Genomic DNA, 24712 nt, shown 5'->3' with positions numbered 1-24712 from the left:
TCCTGGGACATCACGTGCCTTTTATTACCAAATAAGATGCAATAATAATTAGTAACACTTTTGTGCACCAACATTTTGTGTTGTTAGCAATATCTTGGGGCAAAGAAAGGTGTAGCCCTCCCCTTGTTTTTGCCTTGTGGCAGTGTCCAATGAAGAAAAATAACAACAACAACAACAAAAAATAGATGCTAAACATTTGATTAACTGAACAAGAGGAATCTATGCATATTTCTGGAGCAAAGTGCTTCTGCTTATTTTTTTTTTTAAATATTATGTAACATTAAAGCGTGACTTAATTCACCTTAAAATAATCCTATTTTTTTATTTTTTTTTGCAAATTACCTCTCACATCTTTATCACATCAATGCATATGTTACAATATTGTTATTACAGCACACTTACCATTTTGTATTCTGAATTTTCATTTACTGCACTTCATCTCTTCATTCATCATTCAACTTTTGGTCATTTCCCACTTCCTTCATAGGTGGCATTGCAGTGAAAACCTTCAATGACAAAGTCTTTTTTTTTTTTTTTTCATTTGAAATATTTCACTCAGATGTGTTGAAGAAGTGCATTACCTTGTTGAGACTACATTTCATCACCTCACTAAGTTTTACCTACACTTTTGTAAGGGAAGTCAACGGCCATTTGCAATGTCTCCAACAGGGTGTAGTTCAACTCTCAAGTGAGCTTAGAGAGCTGGGCAATACTTACCCCTGCTTTCATCCCAAGCATCATCAGCATCCCTCCTTCCTCTTAACATTGATTGAGTCATTGTACCACACTAGGCAATGTGCTAATAGTTTTGAATGCTTATTGAATCTGGCAGGTATCACTAATTTCCCTTTAAAGAACAGAGTAGCTTAGAGTGGTAAGTCTTCTCTCCATCTTTAGAAAAGTAGTTTCTCAAATACAGCACCTATAGTTTCAATGGGAGGTAAACTAACTTTATTCCATGCACAGCTTTACATTCTTATTAAGAAGCATTCGAACAAATATTGAAATGACATTTGTTGTAGATGGATTAAATGCATTGTTAAAATTAATTGTACCTACTGATTTTTAATGGAGATAGGTAGAACATTTAAACTTACCTACATGGTGTCAGTTGGATCTGTGGCATGAATTACGTTTCTACTTCAAAATGCTTACATGAAAGACCACTGAGACTGCTTGTGTTGTCTGGATCCCTGGAGCAGAGTTCTATGAAATTAAGAATGGTCTAAGCCAATCCAGGATCTTGTCTTCACTCACTCTATGACTCTATAATGCTAGCTTGAAGTAGAAACCATGCTTCTTACAACAAAGAAAGTGAATGATCCCTTGCAATGAAATATAGTCAAAGAATTACCAATCAGGAAATGGAGTATCGATAATGTACATTATATTTTTGCAGCACAGGGCCCATGAGAAACAGCTGGATTCTGGAATTTTTGAGAACTTAAGAGATAATTTAAAAATGCACATAGAATATGTGTATTCATTTGCATATAGGTAAACCAACATAATTTTTACATATGCATCTTTTACCGTCAATTACCATATGTGCGACGATGATGCTTAAATATACAAATTCAAATTTAGCCATAATACAGGAGAGACAGAATCTTCAATGAACTATCATATTTTTGCATATTTTTGTATATGTCACTTGGCATGGGATATAATTTGTAACAACTACTTAACATAATCCTTCAGGATCTGAATTCATAAGAATTTAAAATCTATTTTAAAGGTCTAAAACTACATTCAGTTTATTTTGCTTGGGGGAGGGTAGGTTTTTTAGCATATCACAGTTATGTTCAAATATTATTTTATTTTGCATCCTTCCAAAGAATTAACCAATATGAAATTAACCTCACTTCTTTCTCCAGCATCCATAAACAATTCAACAGAAATTCAATTTTCCTTCAGTTCACAAATGTATTGTGTTCCCCACTGTGTCAAAATACCTTCTAGTTTTTCTTCCCAGTAAGCCGATGACAGAAAAAGATTCTGCTGTCCTTGTCAGTTCTGTGTAACAAAAGCAGTTGACACAAGATCTTTTGTAACTCACCTGGATAATTCTGTTAGTATGGGGTGGAGGGACAGAGATGTAGCAGGGAGTTAAGTAACGTTTTTGAAAGGTATTGAAACCACGTCCACTCAGATGGTAATTTAATCCCCACTATATTAGGCCTCCCACAGGACAAATCGGTCCCCTTTTAGAGGCACAGTAGGGAGGAACGTGCAGGATACCAGCTGGCAGCTGTTGCTATGGAACACTACCTACAGAAATGGACTTGAAGTTGTAGGTCATCACTCATATCTCAGAAGACAGTTTTCAGGATGGCATCCTAGCAGATGTAAGGGCATTTTTAATTAAACACAGACTCAAACATCTATTGCAAAGTTTGCTGTCACATATTCTCTCCAGAGACTGGGAATTCAGAGCTAAAATTAACTTAAGAACAAAGGGGTATGGAGTCAAGGATGATGTTTTGAAAGACCAAACGTTAACATGATAGGGCCATGTAGACACAGATACTCTGCTTCTCTTTGTACAAAATATTCTCTCTCTCTCTCTCTCTCTCTCTCTCTCTCTCTCTCTCTCTCTCTCTCTCTCTCTCTCTGTCTGTGTGTGTGTGTGTGTGTGTGTGTGTGTGTGTGTGTGTGTGTGTCTGAGAGAGAGAGAGAGAGAGAGAGAGAGAGAGAGAGAGAGAGAGAGAGAAGAGGAGAGAAATGTTATATATAAAAGTACTTAAAATAAAAGGATGAATTTATACTTCAAATCCTTCCCAAAATATTGACACAAAAGCTACTAGGATAAAATGAAATGCTTCCACACTTTATATAGAGTTTGAAATGATAAAATCAACCCACTGTCTCTCAGGAATGCTTTCTGATCTTTAAACCTTTATTCCAAGAAATATTAGAGCATAAGAATGAAGCTCCCCTTTCAAGACCCTTCACTTCATTTGCTCATGAAAGTTGTGAATCTGTAATTTTTCAATCATTTATAATTCAAATTTAATATTCCAAGAAGTCTGTTTCTCTGTCAGTTACTGTACAAAATCTTGATTAAATATTTATAAATTTCTTAAAATGCATGTTGTTCTCTTGATCTATTGAATATATATATGTATATATATATATATACACACACATATATATATATATTCATTAGTCTCCTTTTACAAAGGGTTGCTGAGCAGAAATCATGCCTTTTCTCTGTTTTCTCTGTGTCTAGCACACTATAGGTACTTAATAAATTTTAATACCATCAAGCTCCTATGATAGATCAACCCTGTCATACAAACATAATGGGCAAAGGGGATACACACTGAATGGAGACTTGGCTATTCTAGACCTGGTTCCTGTTCCAAGCAGGAAGCATTCATCTTAACTGCCTCACATTGATTTTTTTAAAGAGCCTTAAGAAATGGAAGTAGAGAGCAGGAGAGATGGCTCACCATTTCTAAGTGCTTGATACTCTGGCAGAGGACCAGAGTCAGTTCCTAGCACTCATGTCTAGTTGTCAAGTGACCCACAACTGCCTGTAAACTCAGACTCCAGGGATCAAAAGCCCTCTCCTGGCCTCCACAGGAACACACACACACACACACACACACACACACACACACACACACACACTCACACACACACACACACATACACACACAAAAGTAAAAGTAATAGTAATAAATAAATGGAGATAGACATGAAACATAGACTGGTAACTTCTTGGCATAGAGTAAAATCTGCTGTGTCTCTATTGAACGTGTGTGTTGGTAGCTGATGATTGGATATCTAAACAGATTCTCAAATCAATTCCCCCAAGGATACAGAAATGACTATGTAATGGTGAAATTCACTGAGGATTTAGATCAATAGATTGATATTCTTCTGTTCTGTATTTGTTTTGTTCAGCACTATTCAGGAGACTTGTATGATTATCATCCCAGCCGGATGGATGAGAAAATTGTGATCCAAAAGGTTAAGCAAATTGCCCACAGTCAAACAGCTGGTGTGCAGCCGTGTCAGGATTCAGTTCCAGGCAGTCTGGAAACATGCATAAACAGTTTATTGAGATGTAATTGACAGACAGAAAATTGCATGTTTGCACTCTACAATTTGAAGTTTCTGACTTATGTACACTTCAGTAAAATTATCATTTGAGTAGCTTCATATTCCTGATCAGCTCCCTAGTTTACTTTAAAATTTCTACAGTTTTATGAAAGTTTAACTTTTTGTTCCTTCATTTTAAAAAAAACCATCTCATTGGATCTTTGAGAATTTCATACAATATATTTTGATCATATTCTCTTTACCTCCTACCAGATCTACCCCTTCTTCCCCACTCCTTCCAGTTTCATGACCTCCATTTTTACCCTTTCAAAACTAATATACAACATTAAATTTGTGCTGCTCATTTATTTCTGATGGTGGGACTACCCACTGAATCGGAACTGACCTACCAAGGCTTCACCTTGTTAAAAAAAAACAAAACTTAAATACAAAACAAAAAACAGCGACCCTATCTGTCCCTCTCCCAGCATCTAGCAGTTTCTAACAGCTAGAGGTGGGACTTGGTGACCAACTTCTCCCTCTATTCTTGGACTTTGTATGACTTGAGCTTGTGTATGTTGTCACAACACCTGTGAATGCATGTGTGCAACCTGTCCTATTGTATCTGAAAAACACTCTTTCCTTGTCATCATCCTTCTACTCTGGCTCTTAACACACTTTCTACCCCATCTTCTGCATTGATTACTGAACTTTGGTGGAGGAGGTGTGATATAGATGTCCCTTTTAAGGATGAATATTTGACAGTCTCTTATTCTCTGCAACTTAACCAGTTATTGGTCTGCATGTTAGTCACTATCTACTGCAAAAATTATCTTCTCTAATAAGGGTTGAAAGATTTATTAATTAATTTATGCATATAGTGATAAGTCATTATGAGTTGGTTTAATGCTATGTCTATTTACTAGAATAATAGTAGTAGATTCTCTCCTAGGGCTTTTGATCTGTCCGGCCACATATTATTTGCCCAATAACAGTGCCAGAAATAGGCTCCATCTTGCAAAGAGAGCCATAAGTCCAATCAGAAAGTGGTTGGTCATAGCAGCATTATTTGTAGTAGCCAGAACCTGGAAACTACCTAGATGCCCTTCAACTGAATGGGTAAAGAAAATGTGGTAATATACACAATGGAGTACTACTCAGTGGAGAAAAACAATGACATCATGAGGTTTGCAGGCAAATGGATGGAACTAGAAAATATCATCCTAAGTGAGGTGACCCAGACTCAGAAAGACAAACATGGTATATAATCACTCATAAGTGGATACTAGATGTAAAGCAAAGGATATCCAGACTGCAACTCACAGCTCCAGGGAGGCTAGGTAGTAAAGAGGACCCTAGGAAAGACACAGGTATCACCCAGCGATGGAGAAATGAATGAGAACTACATGAGCAAACTGGGGGTGGGGGTGGGGTAATGGAGGGGGGTGGGGTCAGGGGGAAAGAGAGCTTAGAGGAACAGGAGGTCCTAGCTGGATCAGGAACAGAGTGGTAGAACAAGGAAAGAAATACCGTGATAAACAAAGACACCATGGAAATAGGAAGAAGCAGAGGGCTAGAGAGGTCCCCAGGAATTCACAAAAATGACTCCACTATAGACTACTGGCAGTGGTTGAGAGGGTGTCTGAGCTGACCTACTCTGGTGATTGGATGGCCAATCACCCTAACTGTTGTGATAGAACTTTCATCTAGTGACTGATGGAAGCAGATGCAGAGATCCACGGCCAAGGCCCAGGCGAAGCTCCAGGAGTCCAATTGACGAGAGAGGAGGGTTTCTATGAGCAAGAGATATCAAGACCATGATTGGAAAAAGTACAGAGACAACTAGCCAAACTAGTGTAAACACATGAACTGTGAACCAATAGCTGAGGATCCCCCATGGTACTGGACCAGGCCCTCTGAATAAGTGAGACAGTTGATTAGCTTGAAATGTTTAGGGGGGCCCCAGACAGTGAGACTGGGACCTGTCCTTAGTGCATGAGCTGGCTTTTTGGAACCTAGGGCATATGCTGAGACACTTTGCTCATCCTTAGTGCAGGGAGGAGGGGCTTGGACCTGCCTCAACTGAATGTACCAGGCTCTGCTGACTCCCCAGAGGAGACCTGGCCTTGGAGGAGATGGGAATAGGGGGTGGGTTGGGGGGGAAAACTGGGGGGTGGGAGGAGGAAGGATAGGGGAATCTGTGACTGATATGTAAAACAAATAGAAAATCTCTTAATAAAAAAGAAAGAAAGAAAGAAAGTGGTTGGTTACTCCTATAATGTCCATGACACTGTTGTATCAGTGGACATAATCCTGGCATGCTGGTCCTTGTTAAAACTCATAGATGGGAAGATTTGAAGCCAGTAACATTGGGTAAGATTTGTGATTGTTTTATCCTCTGGTAGCCCCCCATTGTATCTTCCAGTACTATGAAAGGTGGAATGAAGTTTCAAAGTCAATACTAGCTTGATTTCTAAGACTTGGGCATCAGCTTCAGCAATAGGGTCTTACTGTTAAGTTCTAGAGACTAACCAAAATTATCAATTAAATTAACTATACTACATTATGCTGTTACCTACATATGTATTTAAATGCATCTCACTGTGCTTTTTTTAAATATAGTTTTATTTTTGTGTTTGGTCATGTGAGCACATGCATGGACATACATGTACATACCATAGGAGATCAGAAGATAACTTCCCAAAGCAAGTTCTCTCATTCCAGGATCTCAGGGATTGAACTCAAGTCATCAGGCTTGGAAGTGTCTTTTCCTAGTTAGCCATCTTGCTGTTCCCACACTGGGAGTATTAGCACTTTATAAATGATTGATGGCATTAAGACTCTTCTATTTACTGAGTTTCCATGTAATTTCTTGATTAAGTATTATTTAAAATCTTCAACATTTTTTTTGAAATCAGATTTTCCCCTTTAATTTTAAGTAAATTGGGTAAGTGGGACTAGGGAGATGGCTCAGTGGCTAAAACACTTGCAAGTGTGAAGACTGGAGTTGACATCTCCAGAACCGACTTAATTGCTGAGTGGATGTGGAGATTTACCTGTAATTCCAGCACACTGGAAAGCATGATTAGAGAGACATCTAGGCAAGCTCTGGGTTCAACTGAGAGACCCTCCCTCAATGGAAGGGGGAAAGCCATTGAGGAAAGTTCCTGATGTCAACTTCAGGCCTACACATTCATATTCACATACACACACACACACACACACACACACACACACACACACACACACACACCCCATTCACACATGTACTCACACATGAACATGCACATACATGCACAACACATATACATGCAAAAAGAAAAATATTATGTAACTTAGATTGTTTGTCTTCTTGTGATTGAGGCATGTATTCTAAGTAGACTTTCTTTGTCAACAGTGTATCTTTCAAATACTTCCTTGCAGACTGTAATTTGTCATTTCTGCCTGTTAACATGGTCCTTTCCCCTCCTTTTTGCCGTGTGTGTGTGTGTGTGTGTGTGTGTGTGTGTGTGTGTGTGTGTGTATTTGGATGTGTTTGGCACATATGTGGAACATGATCTTCTTTTGGAGAAAAGACTATTTTATTGTTATCAATGTCTTCCTTATGGATTGATTACATTATTGATGTAATCAATATTGGCAAAATATTTCCTAATTCAATGTCATCTAGGTTTTCTCATATGTTTTCTTCTGGTAAGTTAATACTTTTGGGTTTTCATGTTTAATTGTATGATCAACTTTTAGATCATTTTTCGAATGGCATAGATAGAATTCCGTTTTTATGTTACCAACTGTTGTAGACCCAGTTACTGTTGGGAAAAAAAAGTACCCTTTATCTACTGAAATGCCTTTGCAATTTGTGAAAAAAAATCGGTTGTCCGTATATATGTAAGTGTCTATTTCTAGACACTTCTGTTCCCTCATCTATCTTTACACCAATATCACACTGTTTTAACTAATGTAGCTTTGTGAGTCATGGAACGACAGAGTGTTAGTCTCCAATCTTTGCTCTTTTTGCAGAATTGCTTTGGCCGTTTTAGGCCTCATATATCCGTGTGGATGTTAGAATTCTAGGATGATTGTCAATTTCTAAAGAAAAGAAAACCAAAGTTTTAAGAAATATGTTGAAGCTCCATCTTTAGCATCATAAATGATGATAATTACTTTGTTTCCTTGATCCATTAAATCCTTTATCATTGCTAAATCACCCACTTTCCCCAGTTATCTTTTTCTGAGCTGAAATATGCTGTGTCTGACTCACCAATCCATTTCAGCTTCCTTTTTAGTGTGAGCAGGACCCGACTCTTTAGACAATATACATCAGTCTCCCTTTTTTGATATGTGTCTTTAACTATATATAGTTTACATTTAATATGATATTAATATGATTAGGCTTCTAGCTAACATCTCATTATTTTATTTCTCTTTGTTTGACTTGCGCTCTCCATTCCCCTTCTGCATTCTGTGGAATAACAAAATCTTTAGGACTCCTTTCCATGTGCTCAACCTGCTTTCTTTGTGTGTTGCTAGTTGGGGATCACTTTAAAGTGTGTCACAGAACCTGTCACATTCTAGTCTGACCTCAGTGTTGCCATAGCACTTCAGGTACAGGGTAACAAGTCATCCACCACAACATTTCTCCCATCTATATGTTTTCACAGCACATGTTAGTCAGCATGGTTTACACACGCAATTGTCTTTATTTATGTGGGTCCATCTAACTTTGTACTGCTCCTCTTTTTTTTTTTTCTACTTCAACTCTTAGAAAACGTCCATTAACCTTTCCAAGTGTGGAATGAAATATTGAAGCTTTTGAGTCTTTGAACATGTTTTTTTTTTTTTTTCTCTTGGCTCATTTAAAAAAAAATTAAAAACAATTTATCGAGTAAAGAACAACAAGTTGACATGTTTACTTTCTTTACTTCCTTGATTTTTCTTTGCTTTGCTGCCTTCTCAGCTATAACATTTCCAAGGAGATATCTGAATGTGATGTGTCTTTTCTTCTATTCTCGCATTTAGAGACTTCTCTGCCATAGACTTGGGGCAGTTTGTTTCTGAAGTTTTGGTACAATTTTCATTATGTTTGGAGCTTATCACATTTGGCATTTCTTTCACTTTGTAAAAATTAGAATAGTTTTGGCAATTTCTCCCAAATGTCCTGCCTGTTGTTTCTTTGTCCCTACAGGCTCTTCTCACTATGCACCATAGGTCATATGATGATGGCTTACACTTTATTGACACCTTACACATTTCTATTTTAAAGAGTTCCTATTGCAATACATATAAATTCAGTATTATTTTATTTTAGTTCTTTCTAGTGAATTTTTCATATCTTGAATTCTTTTAAGTCTTTATTTTGACTTTCAATCTATATACCATGGGACTTTTCTGTTTTAGACAGGGCCTCTCTGTATCCATGGATGGCCTAGAATTCAATATGTAGACCCAACTGTCTGAACTTACAGATATCTTCCTGCCTCTGCCTCCCACATGTCCAAAGTAAGCATGTGCCACTACATCTGTCCCTATATGGGAACTTTTTTGTGGTTATAGGCATAATACCTAGAGTGAAATATGCTAAATAATTTCTGGGTTTTCTTTGTCCTGGACACCTCCCATCCTCTCTTGCAATTCCCCAGATTCTACCCTGAGCACATATGAAGAATGTTCCCTACTCTTTCTTCAGGATCACGGGCTTGTCCATCCCAAACTATCTGAGAAATGCTTCTCCTCAAATGATTAAGGCCTCTACCCATTTACTTAAGTTTAGCATATCCTCAATCAGAAGAACATAGAGGCCAGGATAACTGAGTCTGTGGCCCTATTGGGCCATCCTGAAGGACCTGGGCTGGAGACACGTGGCACCTGTTCCCTCAGCCCAGTCTGCTGTCTTACATGGGGCTGATCAAGCTTTAGTTTGTTCCCCTAAATATGAACAAATACCTCCCTAAAAATAGGTCATTAAATTTAGCAACACTTGATGGAAAGTGTTAGGGACATTGAAGAACTACACAGAGAATAAAGGATGAGCATTATTATATAATGAGAATTTCCCATAAGGCTTTATCCAGTATCAATGTGGAGGTGCTTCTCCATCAACACCTGGGAAGTCATGCAGTCACCACCACCCCACACACAATGACTTCCTTATTATTTAGCTATAGAGATAGACTAAAGCTTCTATGATGTCTTGAACATCCATTTAATGCCCAGTATCAAGATGATTGTCTAGGATAATTGTGTTTCTGCAAAGGATATTTTCCCTCCTATACAGAGTATGATCAGGCATTCTTATCTGAAAAGAATTGCCCTATCCAATAGAATGTTTCCTCAACTCTATCACATCATCTTTATAGTTCCAAAATCTAGGACAGGTGGTAGGCTCTAAACTTAGCCTGACACTTCTTCTGAACATTTTCTCCATCAAGAGGAAGAGATAAAGAGGCTACACTCTTCCTTTGTCACAGACTCTCCTAATTTACTATGAGTGAGCGCTTTGGAGAAATGATATGTTCATTTCCCATATGTGGGTAGGAATGTTCAGACTCTTGAGAAATTCACATCAAACACACACACACACACACACACACACACACACACACACACACACACACACACACAGAGTTTACATGAGCAACCAGAAATCTTATTAACTCAGACAGAAAGATTTCATCAGCCTTTGGGTTATTCCATATGCAGGGCTTTCCTGAGAAGAAGGAATCATTTTTGTATTATCACATGGATGAGTATCATTTCTAGAATGGAAATCAATTCTATCCCACAAAGAAGACTCCTTCTTGATATTTCTGACAGAACCACCAAGTGAATTTCATAGAATTAATTAATATTGAAATAACTTCTTAATGAATATACTCATTGAATGTCAATGCTTCTTTGGAAAAAAATAAACAGAAAGTGAATGATTTTGCAGACTTGCACTGTCTGAGACAAGGGCAGGTGCAGCTGAAGGAAGTGGACCACCAAGCCTAAAGTGTTGTGGCATCTGATGTAGTGGCCAAGAAACTCACGATGCTTCTTCAGGTAAAATAACATGAATTAAGAGCAGAAACACATCTCAATCCAAGTCCAGCACACTGTCTGTGACCCTGGGGAAGGTTTCTGATGAGGTAAAAAAAAAATCGGAAAGGAGATATATCCAGAAATTTATTCAGGTGATTGCTTTAAGGGAAAGAGTCTTTCCTAGAGGGGTGATCAGAATGAAAAACCTAATAATCCAGGTATGATTATCCACATTTTCAGAAACCAGGAAGGCTACACATTAATACTGTTTGGAGGGAAAATTCAATTCTGGAGTAGAAAGGGTAGAGGAACAACCTTAGACTAGAGTCACAACTGGGGGGTGGGGAGAGGCAGTTACATAAGATCTTTAAACTTTATTTTGCCATCTAGGGGAGCAGAGCTGGGCCTCAGCCAGTGTCAGAGACATAGAAAGAGTGTCAGAAGAGAGTAAAGCCCAAGTGACAAGGGTCATAGGTCAGATAACTCAAAGACAGAGAGATAAGGATAGAACTGTGGAGAGTTTCTTGATAGCTTCAAACCCCCAGTGCTGCCCACAGCAGCATCTGTTCCTCAGGCTCTGGCTGATGGTTGTGGGGCCAGTCTTCCTGCTTCCAGGCAGGGTCCTGACACCAATCAATGATGGCTACACTGACCCACACATGGAGCAGAGGACCCTCTGTCAGGCAGATTCCCTGCAGCCCTGCTTCTCCCTCTTTGTCATAAAGCTCTTGTGTTTACCAGGGCATTAAATATAACCCAGCAATAGAAAAATCCTCATTTTCATGCTTGAAATACATTATCTAACAGCCGTATCTATTTGACTTTTACTACATGCCTTTCATTTCTCTAAGTGAGGTAATTGACCTTTACTTTGCTACCCTGTGGATTAAAAGGCTACACCACGCTCTGCATTTGATATTTCCAGTCCTGCAGGAGAAGCAGTTTCCATTTGCTTTTGTTGTAGGCTGCTCTTCTGGAGGGCCCTCAAGTGAAGGCAAACCTCAAGGCCCAGGACTGCATCGTGACCATTATTGCCACCATCATACAACTTTTATTAGGAAAAGCACAGGTCACCTCTTTTCTATAGTCATGTCAGTGTTCCCCTAAAGACTTTTGGACTTCCAGAACCTTCTGCCTTAGTTTCAGATTACTTATTTTCATGTCCAGAGATCTGAATTTAACAGTGTCCTTCAGATTTGGTTCAACAACCTGGAATTTTAATATCATATCTGACCTACAGTTTGTGGACAATAGAAATGTTAGTGTTGTTGGAAGATCAATCTGAAGCTTTTGAATCAGGAAACTGTCCCTCTGAAAACAAGGGTATTATACAAAACTGTACTCCAAGATTTGGGAAGCCTTGACATTTTCTAGTGCTTCCTTAGCTTTTCAATCTCATAACCCAAAATACTGAGAAGAACAGTGAAGATCAATTTAATGGTAGGGATGCTAAGGATGGCAGACCCTGTTTGTCAATGGTTCAAAGAAAATAATTGTTCTGCATTAGAAGCTTATGAGATAGCTACTATTATTGACCAGTTTTGCAGATAAGGAAACAGAGGTCCAAGCAGTGTAGCAACATTGAAAGGAAAATCATGATTCTGCAGAACGCTTTATTTTTTTAAGAAAAAAAAAATCACCTTATCTCTCTCCTTCTCTTCCACTAAATGGCTTTGATAACTCTTTAAATCCAGAATAGAAATGTTTATCAACTAAAAACAGAATTTTTTTGTTGCTTATAATGCAGCACAATTATTTTCTTTGAACCATTGACAAATAGGGTCTGCCATCCTTAGCATCCCAACCATTAAATTGATCTTCAGTGTTCTTGTCAGTATTTTTTGGTTATGAGACAAAAAGCTAAATTTTTATGTTCTTGGAGGAAAAAAGTTGTCTTACTTTAATAGAGTTAATGGAAGAGAAGGGCAGGGGATATGGGTGGTGGAGCTGAGCAGTGAGCCTCCATAGCAAACAGAGTCCAGCTTTGCATTCCACAACAAGCAGGCTCTTTAGGCCTGAGATATTGGGTTTGGGGCTATTCCATTCTTGTTTTTCTGTTTACCTATGAAACAGATTCCTGCCTGTATGTCTTTGATAAAGCTGCTGTAGTTTTGAAATGAACTATCATTAGGAAACTGTACTTTAAATTGACCCCAAGGTCAATTTCAACAGCGATTGGGTCATGTTCTCATACTTGAACCAGTCATTGTGCAGGAGATGAAACAGGGCAATTGGATAAACCTGGCTTTTCTGCTGGCCTCTGGATCCCTGAGCTGGAATTTTCTACCTAAATTTACCATGATAATAAGGAAGATGAACCCAAACTTCTGTTACAAAGAAGGAATTGAAGACCTACATGTAGTTTGTATATGCATTATGGCTAAGATGTTGCTAGAATTGAGGTCGGTGAAGCAGTCAACACAGGACATTTGTCAAACTTGGAAGAATCCTTCACATTGCAGAGAAATTATTCCTAGAAAGTTTGCCTGGCCTACTCTTTTAACCAGATTTCTATCATTATAACAAATTATTGGTAAAGTTAACTTTAAAAGAGAAAATATTTCTTTCTTTTTCTTTTTTCTTGGGGAGGGGGAGGCAAGGTTCAAGATAGGGTTTCTCTGTGTAGCCCTGGCCATCCTGGAACTCACTCTGTAGACCAGGCTGACCTTGAACTCAGAGATCTGCCTGCTTCTGCATCCTGAGTTCTTGGATTAAAGGCATGTGCCACCACTGCCTGACTTTATTTTTATTCATAGTTTTAGACTTTGCTGTCCTAGATCAATTGACTCTTGTTTGGGGCCTATGATGAATTAGCTCATCATGGGTGAGAATAAATAAGAACAGACTTCTTAACCTCTTGTCTATAAAAAATAGAAAGAAAAAAAGAAAGGAAGGAAAAAAATAATGGGAAGAAGGAAGGGAGGGAGGGAGGGAGGGAGGGAAGGAAGGAGGAAGGAAAGAAGGAAGGAAGGAAGGAAGGAAGGAAGGAAGGAAAAGAAAGAGCCAATGGCCCTCTATTCTTTTTGAAGGTATGCTGTTGATAGTCTCTTCCTAAAGAACACACCCCTTCCCAGCACTCATATTCTAGAGAGAAGTTTTACATGACCTGTAGGCATCACTTAAGTAGACCTAACCAAACAGAATTAGGCAGTGTTAAAAACTGAACCAGGTTTCTTGGTCATATTTCACTTGAAGCTAAAGTCTGCTTTCGACTCATGTTAAATTAGTTAAAATTTTCCTTTACACTAAAACATCCTCATGCATCTAGAATGCATGAAAGGAAATTGTGCACTGACTGATAACAATGATATTGATAAACCCAGTGGACATAGTCTAGTTGCTTTCTTTCATTTTTTGGACTATTTTATAATTCACTGTTGTTGTTAATTTTTTCACAAGAGCTTTTGTCTCTTTGCTTTACAATCATTAATCCTAAATTTGGCACAGTTTAGGTCATGAAGTAGGATGAGGATCTTATTGTAGCTGCATCTTGGATCATCAGTCCCAAAGTAGGATCATGTTCTTATTGATGCAGGCTTTCCCCCCCTCTCTTTGTCTTTGCCTTTTGTTTGTTCTTATCTTTTGTTTGGTAATTGTTTTTGACTCTGAAACTTCATCTTTTCTAGAGGTTAATCAAACTAGGCCACCACATACAGGGAATAAAAACAGGTTCTGTCAGGTCCATACTTTTCTAGTGGATATTATCTTATTTTTCATCAAAGGAGAATTAGAAGAAACCTATTTCCCCAAATTTTCCATACCACCCTTGGGAATCTAATTCAATTTCCTCTCAAAATTTTTAGTGAAAACTAAAGTGTGGAATAAGGCTGATGAAGTGGGTGCTATCCTTTCACATAGGTTTTGCTGTTCAGACTTCTTTTCATAGAGCTATTAGTCCAGCCCGCTACATATAATGTAACTCTCATACAACTACTCAGATAAGACCTATTTTAAGAGAACAAGTATGCATATTCAAGGGCTGCCCAAACCTAGGTGAAAGAAAGTGTTCCCTTGTGTGATTCTATGAAAAGAAAATAGAGATGTAGAAGCTGATTAGTATGAGCCACAGAATAGATAAGTATGTGTAAAAACATCCCGAATGCATCAAAAGTCCTTATAACTGGTATGCCTATTGAGTGTAGTCTTCATTAGCAACCCTGTGTTACATGCTGTAAGTAGCCCCATGGGGTAGCCAACAGATTCATGATAGAACAAAAATGTGAGTTCATACTCCTTTCTCCAGAGTCCAAGCACATAGCACTATACTACAGTATCTCTTACAAAGCCTAGAGCTGCTAGAATATCTGGAATCTGTATATATGAGACTGGAGACCCCAATATTACATACTATCTTTGTGAATAAAACAGGCATCAGGAGTCATCTATTAATCACAATTTGGCCTTGGGTTATCTTAATTTTAATTTAACATGGTCTTTACTTGCCAGTCTTCAGAACAGAGAAGAATGGCAACCAGGGCCACAGGATCCATCTTGTATTGTCTTTCTCCTTTGAGATATTGTGAGATATTTCTTTCAGAACATTTAGCTAGATGCTCATGAGTTTAGTAACAGGTCACATGGCACCATCATTTCTGTTCACCGATCTCAGACAGTGCATTATCTGAAATGTATAAGCTGCTATTTTTATTTTACAGTCATGGCACTTTACCCTTGGTAGCTAGCTTAGAAATAGAAAAAGAAAAAGACTATTTTTAATATCACTTAAAATAACTAACAGCTTAGTGAATCATGTAATCAGATAATTCACTGTAAGCACATTTAGGGTCTCAAGCAAGGATTAAACAAAACTTGTAAATGGTTTTTAAGATGCAGGTATCTAAGTCACTTTACTTAGTAATAGAAAAGACTTTCCGGTCCCTGTTCTGTCCCTCTGGAGGCAAGCAAATAACCTCATATCAAAAGATCATGCTATTGGTAAAGAAGTGATCAAGATTTTGATCTTTGTTTTACATCCTCGAAGAAAACTATAGCTGTCATTACTTAGGCCTCTAAAGCAAGTTTGTGGGTATCATTTTGCAAAACTTGTTCTCTAAAGAACAGAGCTCAGACGAAGAGAGAGCCCAGCAGCCAACACTCTGGTTAGGATGGCAAACCTTTGCAGCAGAAGAACCTTTAGAACTGGATGGAAAGCAGACCTGGTGACTTGCAGAGGCAATTCCTACACTCCTGGTGCCTTCCCCTACTGTGCAGCTATCCAGACACAAACCCTCTGATCCAGTCTCTTCTGCTGTTCCACTCACATGCAGTTGATTTCAAAAAGTTCATTGTTAGCAACATTCTACTTCAACTTGCACTTTGCATATTTTATTCTAGAAAAAGTACATTTAGTGATATGCTACCCTCAAGTCACTTAGGCAAACCTCAGTAGATTTTATTTTTCCACATTACTTTAATAGTAGAGTTTGGGGAAACATACAGAGACAACCAAACCAAACTAGTGGCAACTCGTGAACTGTGGACCAGTAGCTGTGGAGACCCCATGGGACTGGAGTAGGCCCTCGGCATAGGCAAGACAGTTGTTTAGGTTGAACTGTTTAAGGGCCCCCCCCGGCAGTGGGATCAGGATGCAGTGGTCTTTTTGGAGCCCAGTGCCTATGGTGGGACACCTTACACAGCCTTGGTACAGGGGGAGGGGCTTGAACCTGCCTCAATTGAGTGTACCAGGCTCTCCTGACTCCCCTTAGGAAGCCTTGCTTTGGAGGAGGTGAGAATGGGGGATGGATTTGGGAGGAAAGCTGGGGGATGGGAGGAGGGAAGAGAGGGTGATGTGTGGTTGGTATGTAAAATGAATAGAAAATTTCTTAATAATAAAAAAGTAGAATTTGTCCCTCTGATGGGTAAAGGTAAATTCATCATCTATAACATAGAGAGTATGGTGTCCTTAGCCTAAGTCCCTATTCCATCACGGTTAAAAAGACCAATTATTACTATTTATGGTCTGTGTTCTATTTATGTCTCTTTTTCCCTACTCAATAGATTATATGTTCTTTTTGAATACCTGCAAGGCTTTTCAGGTTGCTACATATATGTCATAATACTTACAGAATGAATTGATAGACCAATTGGTAGTAGATATAGCAATTATAGAAATAGTAATGTTTAAAAGATACTTATTAAGGCTTTTGTGGTAGATAGTATCAGCTGGCATGCACTATTTTGTTCAGTCTCCACTGGAGTCCTTTGAAGCAAATCTGTTTGTTGTCTGTAATTTACTGATGAAATAACTGAAGCTGGACGAAACTTTGGAAGAGAGAGGCCTTCTTAGTATTAAGAAAGAGCAGGGCTTTGGAGGCAGACTGTCCATGCTCAGAATTACTGTTCCATCTTGGTACCAGGTTTTTATAACCCCTTAGTATTCAATTGCATCATCTGTACTTATTAGTGCCAACCTCTTGGGATTATTATGAGGTTAGCACCTTTGTACAATGTCAGGTGCTTGGAAATATTCAGTCCTCATTAGCTCTGTGTCATTGTGTATTTGTTAAGTTAGTCGTCTGTATTACTTATTTTCTTGTTTGCTATGACACAACACCAAATGAAAGCAACTTAACGAAAGAGGGTTTATTTGGGGTCACAATTTGAAAGCACAGCCCATCATGGTGGGAAAGGCACGGCAGCAGGAGTGTGGGGCAACTGGTCACATCACAACCACAGTCAGGAAGCAGAGAGTGGGGAATGCTGCTGCTCAATTCCATTCCTCCTTTATAGTCAGTCCAAGACCTCAGCCCTTGAAGCACCGCCACCCACAGTTAGAGTGGATCTTCTGGTCTAGAAACTCCCTTAATGAACAAGGTCAAGGGCTTATTTCCATGGTGATCTTAACTCCCATTGAGTTAGTAATCAATATTTTCCATCAATTCATCTGTGAGTTCATAGCAAGTAAGAGGCAAAGTCAGCATTTGGATTCACATTTTCAAACGCTTACACCAAACATGGAATCTGGAAGGTTCTTTGATACAAACCTCATTTCAAATAACCAATTGAGGTGAGAGACTAGAATTCATGTATCAGTGGGAAAACAGATAAGGGGCTACAGAGGCAGAAAAGCAAGATATACTCATTGTATATAATTGTTCACCTGTTTTAAAAGATATTTGCAGTGCTCCAATCTCCATGCTGGCACATTTTCTAAAAACAATTTATATAATCAAGGGTGATCCAAAGTGGGAATTACAATGAAGGATAGATCCAGGTCAGGTCTGGTTGTGGTTGAAACATACCTTTGAATAGCTATTAGAGAGGGGAGCTGAGACTCAGCTCACTGAGGGCTGATTTACACATAAATAATGTGTTACATGTGGAAATTATACAAAGGCATATGACCATGAGGCTTCATTGCTAAGGTCTTACTCTGTGTCTGAAATGTCTGTAAAGCTTAAAGTTCTTTTTAATAACAAATCCTTCCAGGAGAAAAAGTAGATTAAACCCAAAACCTGCAAGACAAAGCGTGGTCCTGCTTTCTGTGTTACTTTTTGATAGAAATCTTCCCCTAGTCCTGGTGTCGCCACTGGAAACATTTCTAATAGACTATACAGACCCCTGGCTGGCAGGAAATTCTGGCCCAGAATAGACATATTAAGTTATAAAGAAAAACCAGGCAGACTGCATGGGTTTTTCATACCTACTGGCAGGTGGCACAGAACTAAACATTGGAGCGATTTTATAAGCAAGATTAAATTGACTCATGACAGCTGGTCACTAAAATACAGGAAGTACAGACCTGGTTGAAAGTGAGAACATGCTGGTGTTCATTAAGTTTGGAGCACAGAATAGAGGTTATTTTTGTTTAAAAGTCGGAAAGAGTAGCTCTTATTTGACAGTGTCTGGTATTTGTCACTTGCACACAAATAGATCTTCAAGGTAAATGTAAGTCAATTAGTTCTATCAACAGCATGTTTATATGCACTCTATATGTAAACAACTCCAGTGAATAGCACATATTGGAGCATCAGATACGTGACTATTATCAAAGACAGATCTCCACATGTACAGTTCCTCTCCTGCCTGTGACAGTAGATGTGGGAGATGGGTGACCATGAAAATGAACAATGAATTTGTCAGAGACAAGTGGGATGGATCAGAAATTTGCCCTCCACCCATAATAAGGCCAGAAGTCTTGACATCAAGAATTGAGAGCAATCTCTCAACACTAAAATGCATTTTTATTTATTTATTTACCTTTAGAGGAAAAGTCAGTCTGGTTGGCAAGGGCTCTAAATAAAGGATTTTAGCTTCTGATTGGAATGGGAGTGATGAGAGTAAAGTGAGCCGGGGAAAGGGAAAGGGGAAGAGAAAGGGAGCTATTTCTAAATACAAGGCAAAGCCATGGTGCCACAGCGTGCACTTTCAACACTTGGCCTTTGCACATCACTGTTTCAAGGACTAGGAGGACGGCTGAAAATCCACCCAGGGTCAGCAGATTTACTTCTGGGGATATACAAATGTTATCCAGTATCAAAACACGGCTCCACCAAACTCCAGCTCAACTGGGGTAGCCATCTCAGCACAAGGACTTGAAGATAAAAAAGAAAAAAATGCAGGCTCCACAATGAGAATGCTCTATAGCATGCTGTTTTTCCTCTCCCTTGAGCTGTGTCATCTTCCTAGATCTTTGGGGATTGTTATAGGAGAGTTCTTAGGTTCAATTTCAGTCATCCGGCAAATCCTCAAGAGTTTAAATTAAATTAAATTGAGTTTATCAGACCTCACCAATTTGATAGTATTCACTTTGCTAAGTAGGGAGTGTGTTTTGTGAAAACTTATAACAAAGTATGTGGCAGTTTTTAACATACATCATAGAGTGCTTGGGTCCAATGCCTACTAACTCTACTATTAATCCATTGCTATGTTATACACAGTATGGCATGCATGTGGAGTTCCTGCCTTTAGGGAGGTAACTCATTTTCTAGTTACTTGTTTAATCATCTGATACATTTGGGCACCTATGATGTGTCAAGCAACTTGCTTTATGCTGAGTTTGTTGCAATAAGCAGGCAGACACGAGTACTACCTCTCAGTGATGGCACGAACAGAAAAGCAACAGAAATACAACCTGTATCTGTTGCAGAGAGATCATGGGCTTCATATAGATATACAGAAAATCAGCATTTTACAGGGTAGAAAGGGCATTTAGTTAGTTGACTGACAGATGGTATTTGAATATCAACACAGAACCAGGCACCAAGCTTCCAAAGTTCACACCTGAAAGGAAAAATTAACCAGATGGAAGAGATATGGGATGGAGAATAACACGTTGAAGGAAGAAGAAATAACTGTTAAGAGTACATGAGTGTAAGTTCAAAAAAACAAGGATAGAGTTAGAAGTTTTAACAGCAAAGCTGGAAAAGAGAAAAGAGGTAAATTGCAGAGGTATTTGAAGGCATACCATAGAGCTTAGACTCTGCTCTGATAATAATACAAAATCTTACAATAGTTCTAAGCCAGAAATAACCTAAAGGTATTTGAGTAAGAGACTGGTTAAAACTTAGTATTGGTGTTGGGCAGAGAGAAATGTAACTGTCGCATTCACTTCTGTTTAGAAGGCTTTGTAAATGTCTAAGTCATATACAGTGACAGCCATCACCAAGGACATAATCTCTGCTAAGACTATGGATGGAGAGATACTGAAGGAGCTTTAATCTGAAGACTTGATGGTATATGGAGTGATGACCAGCTAGGTGGAGCATGGAAGAGATAGAGAAGAATATCCTTGGTTAACTGAGATGAAGGAGGTCCAGTTGACAAAAACTATACTTCCTGAGACAAAAAACAAAACAAAACAAAACAAGAAAACCTCAGAAAGGGGTGTGGGTGGATGAGGAAAGTCCAGAAGATTGGTTTGGGACCTTTCAAACTTATGTCTACAAAGCATTTTGATAAATACGTCTGAGACCAGAGGGAGAGACCTGTGATGAGGATACAGATAGAGGGCTTCTCAACCTATTTATCACAAATTCTTACCTGTTGATAACAGGGGGCGGGGCTTCTGTGGACCCTCCCCCCATAGGACATAGAGAATTCAAGTCTCCTGAAATGTTTTCATATTTTCAAGTAACTTTTACATTTGAGGGTTAGTGAGGACAATAATGTAAATTGGCCATAAAAAGTCTATAACTCCAGAAAATTTAGGAACACAGAAGAAAATGAAGGAAAAATTCTAGAAAGAGTGTCCAAGGCTGATGATGTGATGTTAGAACAGCCTGTTCAGAGCAAACAGAGCCCTGAAAATGAGCTTAGACACACAGTAGGGACAGCTAGCAAGTAGAACAAGTGGGTCATGGTCAATACATAGGAAGAAGTCAAGGCAAGTTGAGAACAGCCATTGGATTTTTGGTAAAGAAGACATGGGTGATTTTAACAAAAGAAGCTAGCTCCTTAGAAGCAATAGGTGAGTTAATAAAGATAGACGTAAAGAAACCTCAAAAAGAGTGAAGGAGTGTCCTGATTAGGTTTATTGTCTTGTTTTGTTTTTGTCCACTTGACACAAGCTAGTTATCTAGAAAGAGGGAATCCCAATTGAGGAAATGTCTCCATGAAATTGTCTTTATGGGCAAGTCTATGAGGCATTTTCTTGAGTAATGACTGCTTTGGGAGGACCTAGGTCACTGCCAGGGATGCCAGTCCTGAGCAGGTGGTCTGGAGTATGTAAAATAGCAAACTGAAGAAGTTAGGAGGGGCAAAACCAGTAAGCAGAGATCCTCCCTGGCTGCTGCTTCAGTTTCTGCTTCCAGATTTCTTCCCTGCTAAAGTTCCTGCCTTGAGTTCCCTGGATAGTGGACAATGGGCTGAAAAATGAAATAAACCCTTTCTTCCCCAAGTTGTTTTTTGTCATGGTGTTTTCTCACAGCAACAGAAACTCATAACTAAGACAAGGAAGTAGCTGGAGAAGGCCAGGTACAAGGTAAACAGTACTCTTTTCAGAGGATAAAAGGATCATATATTCAGTTAATAATTTTTAAAAAATACTAAAACCTTAAGTAATAATTATCAAACCAACACATGGAAGTAACTTAATTAATCAGAAAAGTAATAATGGAGATGTATATGAGTTTTGGTTAAGGGTTATGTACTGAGCTGAATCCTCAATAAAATAAAAGCTTTTAGATGGGTGAGAGTGAGTCTTTTACTGCCAGAAATCTAAGAAAAAATAGTAGCAACAATTCATCTGTTCTCCTTTTGCCTCCTTTTGTTATTCAAAGAATATCTTTCTCAGCTAACATAATGTCTTTAGAATGGAAATTGCCTGGACCTCAAAGAAGAACGATGAGTATGCACACATTGGAAGTTGCTGGATAGACAATCCAGTTCACACTGAGTGTTTGCATTTTCAGTCTTCAAACGAGAAGCAAGTATATTCTTTGGGGTCACACTGTTCATTTCCTCATTTGAAATTTTTAACACCAGATAGGATGTTAAATCAGGAGGAGCTGCTGCTTCTCTCGCTTGGGTTTCAAACATCCTCCATATGTATAAACACGTCCATAAATAAAGGTGCTAATGGCAGGAAAGAAGATATTTTAATAAAATAAACTTGCACATGTAACTGCCTGCATATTGGAGATTGTTCTAGGGCCTAGTTCACAATTAAACACTATCTGTTTAAAGAAATTATTTTTCTCCTTCCCTTTAGGCAGATGGTGAAAATATGAATCTCTAAAGATGTTATTTATATATTTAAGTTTGATTTCTATTATTTTAATGTGACCATTCCCTCTTATCATAAATAATAGGTACACGGGGGACAGAAGTGTAGCTAGAAGTATTACTCATCTTAGAAAAGCCATTAGGAAGCTGAGGCCTGGGCTGCCCAGAGAGATTTGACTGAATGGCCATTGCTTCAGGAACCAAACCTTCTTAGAAGAGAACCAAGGATCTCTAGGTCATAGTCATACCCATTTGTTTTCTTCCTTGTCGTGAATATAGGCCATTTGCATCAAGCAAGAATAGCCATTGCCATGCAGACATTGTAGAAATAACAATAAACAATTCCATTTCCCACCTATGAAAAAGTGTTCTGTAATTTTTTTTGCAGTTTATGACATCTTCCTCCAAAGAAAATACACAAAACACCACAGTATTTGTCTTTATGAAATTTGGGTTTGGTTATTCTTACCTAGTTGACAGAAGATTCTCATTTTAACACACCTACACACAGGTGACATTTCAGTTTCTGAGTCTGACGTATGTTGGTATTTTATCCCTGGCCCTCTCTGTGTGGGCACATATCTCTATTCATGGTCATTCTGCTCTGTGTGGGCACATTCCTATTCATGGTCATTCTGTCAATGTAGGTTTTTACCTTTCCAGAGAACATGGCCTGAAAAGGATGTGAAACACTTTTTTACCTGCTGCCTTGGCAAATAGCAAGTTAGCCTTCACAGTTTCGGTCAAAGCCTTTGAATTTAAGAATGGATTAGGGAAATCATGTGTTCCATTGTTGCCTCTAATATGTCACAGTTCTAATGTCACCGTTAGTGGCTTTAAATCACTGTCACATACATACATGTTTGTTTGTTTATTCTGTATTTTCTAGGATTCTAAGCACCTCTTGCTATATGTTGAGAATGGGAAGTATACAGATTTCTATCTCACCTCCCCTAGGGCCTTGGGGAGGACTTGAGGCGCAAGTTCCTGTGATTATTTAGTCCCAGAATGAGAGAGCCTGATCATAAGCTGCTGAGTCCTTAGAAAAATACTGAGTAGCCAATTGTTTTAATGGTTGTCATGTTTGTTTTCAATAACTGAGAATTGTTGAAATGATATGAAAAAGACAGCCTCTTTCTTTAAAATCAGAAGCTGGTGACATTGTCAGACTTCTGCTATCACAGGTTAGCCATCCACTGGAGACAGTATTTTGGACGGCTTTGGAAGGAAGTCCAGGGAGAGCTTCAGGCCCATGTAGAACAGACTAGTACTAGGCTTCCTCAGAATGGAGAGGGAAGATGAGTACATCTCAACAGACCCTTCTCCAAAAGACCTTTGTCGAAAAGATCCTTAGGGCTAAGCCTGAATCTCCATGTGTCTCACCACTTGTTTCTGTACAGCACAAAAAATGCACGGTTTGAGAGCAACCCATGACCCCTACTAGCTAGACTGCTAAGACCAAATTGACTGACAGAGAACTCTTTGTCTCTCCTCTGCCTAGGTGCAAGTGCAACCTGCATGCCACTGTGTGTGTGTATGACAACAGTAAACTGACGTGCGAATGTGAGCACAACACGACAGGTCCAGACTGTGGGAAATGCAAGAAGAATTATCAGGGCCGACCTTGGAGTCCAGGCTCATACCTCCCTATCCCCAAAGGCACAGCAAACACCTGTGAGTAACTTTGCTCCATTATAACATGTTCCTTGCATGATGAACTGTTTCTTCCTCGGTTCCACTTGCAATTATGATTTTGCTTCTTTCCTCTTCGAAATGTAGCAGAAGAGTTACTCCTGATTTCACCATTTGTAAGCATGTGTTAACACTGTACTCACTTGTTGGAGTCAGTCACCTAACCTTCCCATTGTGTTACAAAATAGTTCTTTAAAATCACATAGGTAATTTTGTTCTAAATAGGTGAAACAGGATTTGTTTCTTTTTCCCTTCCCAAATTAATAGCCTATTAAAATAGCAAAGG

General features: G+C 38.8%; 1 protein-coding gene across 8 annotated transcripts in view; it reads left to right on the top strand.

The window, feature by feature from the left end:
* Nucleotides 1–24712, top strand: part of Ntng1 (netrin G1) — a 341164-nt gene that overhangs the window by 230020 nt on the left and 86432 nt on the right. For all 8 annotated transcript variants that reach the window (XM_036189638.1, XM_036189640.1, XM_036189643.1 and 5 more), the window contains exon 4: nucleotides 24236–24408. In XM_036189638.1, the coding sequence (XP_036045531.1) occupies nucleotides 24236–24408 (173 nt within the window). The remainder of the gene's footprint in view (nucleotides 1–24235; nucleotides 24409–24712) is intronic.

This window comes from Onychomys torridus, chromosome 6 (assembly GCF_903995425.1).
Source record: "Onychomys torridus chromosome 6, mOncTor1.1, whole genome shotgun sequence".
Classification (NCBI taxonomy): domain Eukaryota; kingdom Metazoa; phylum Chordata; class Mammalia; order Rodentia; family Cricetidae; genus Onychomys; species Onychomys torridus.
The sequence above is the reverse complement of the archived record's forward strand: the minus strand, read 5'-3'. Positions and strand labels throughout refer to the sequence as shown.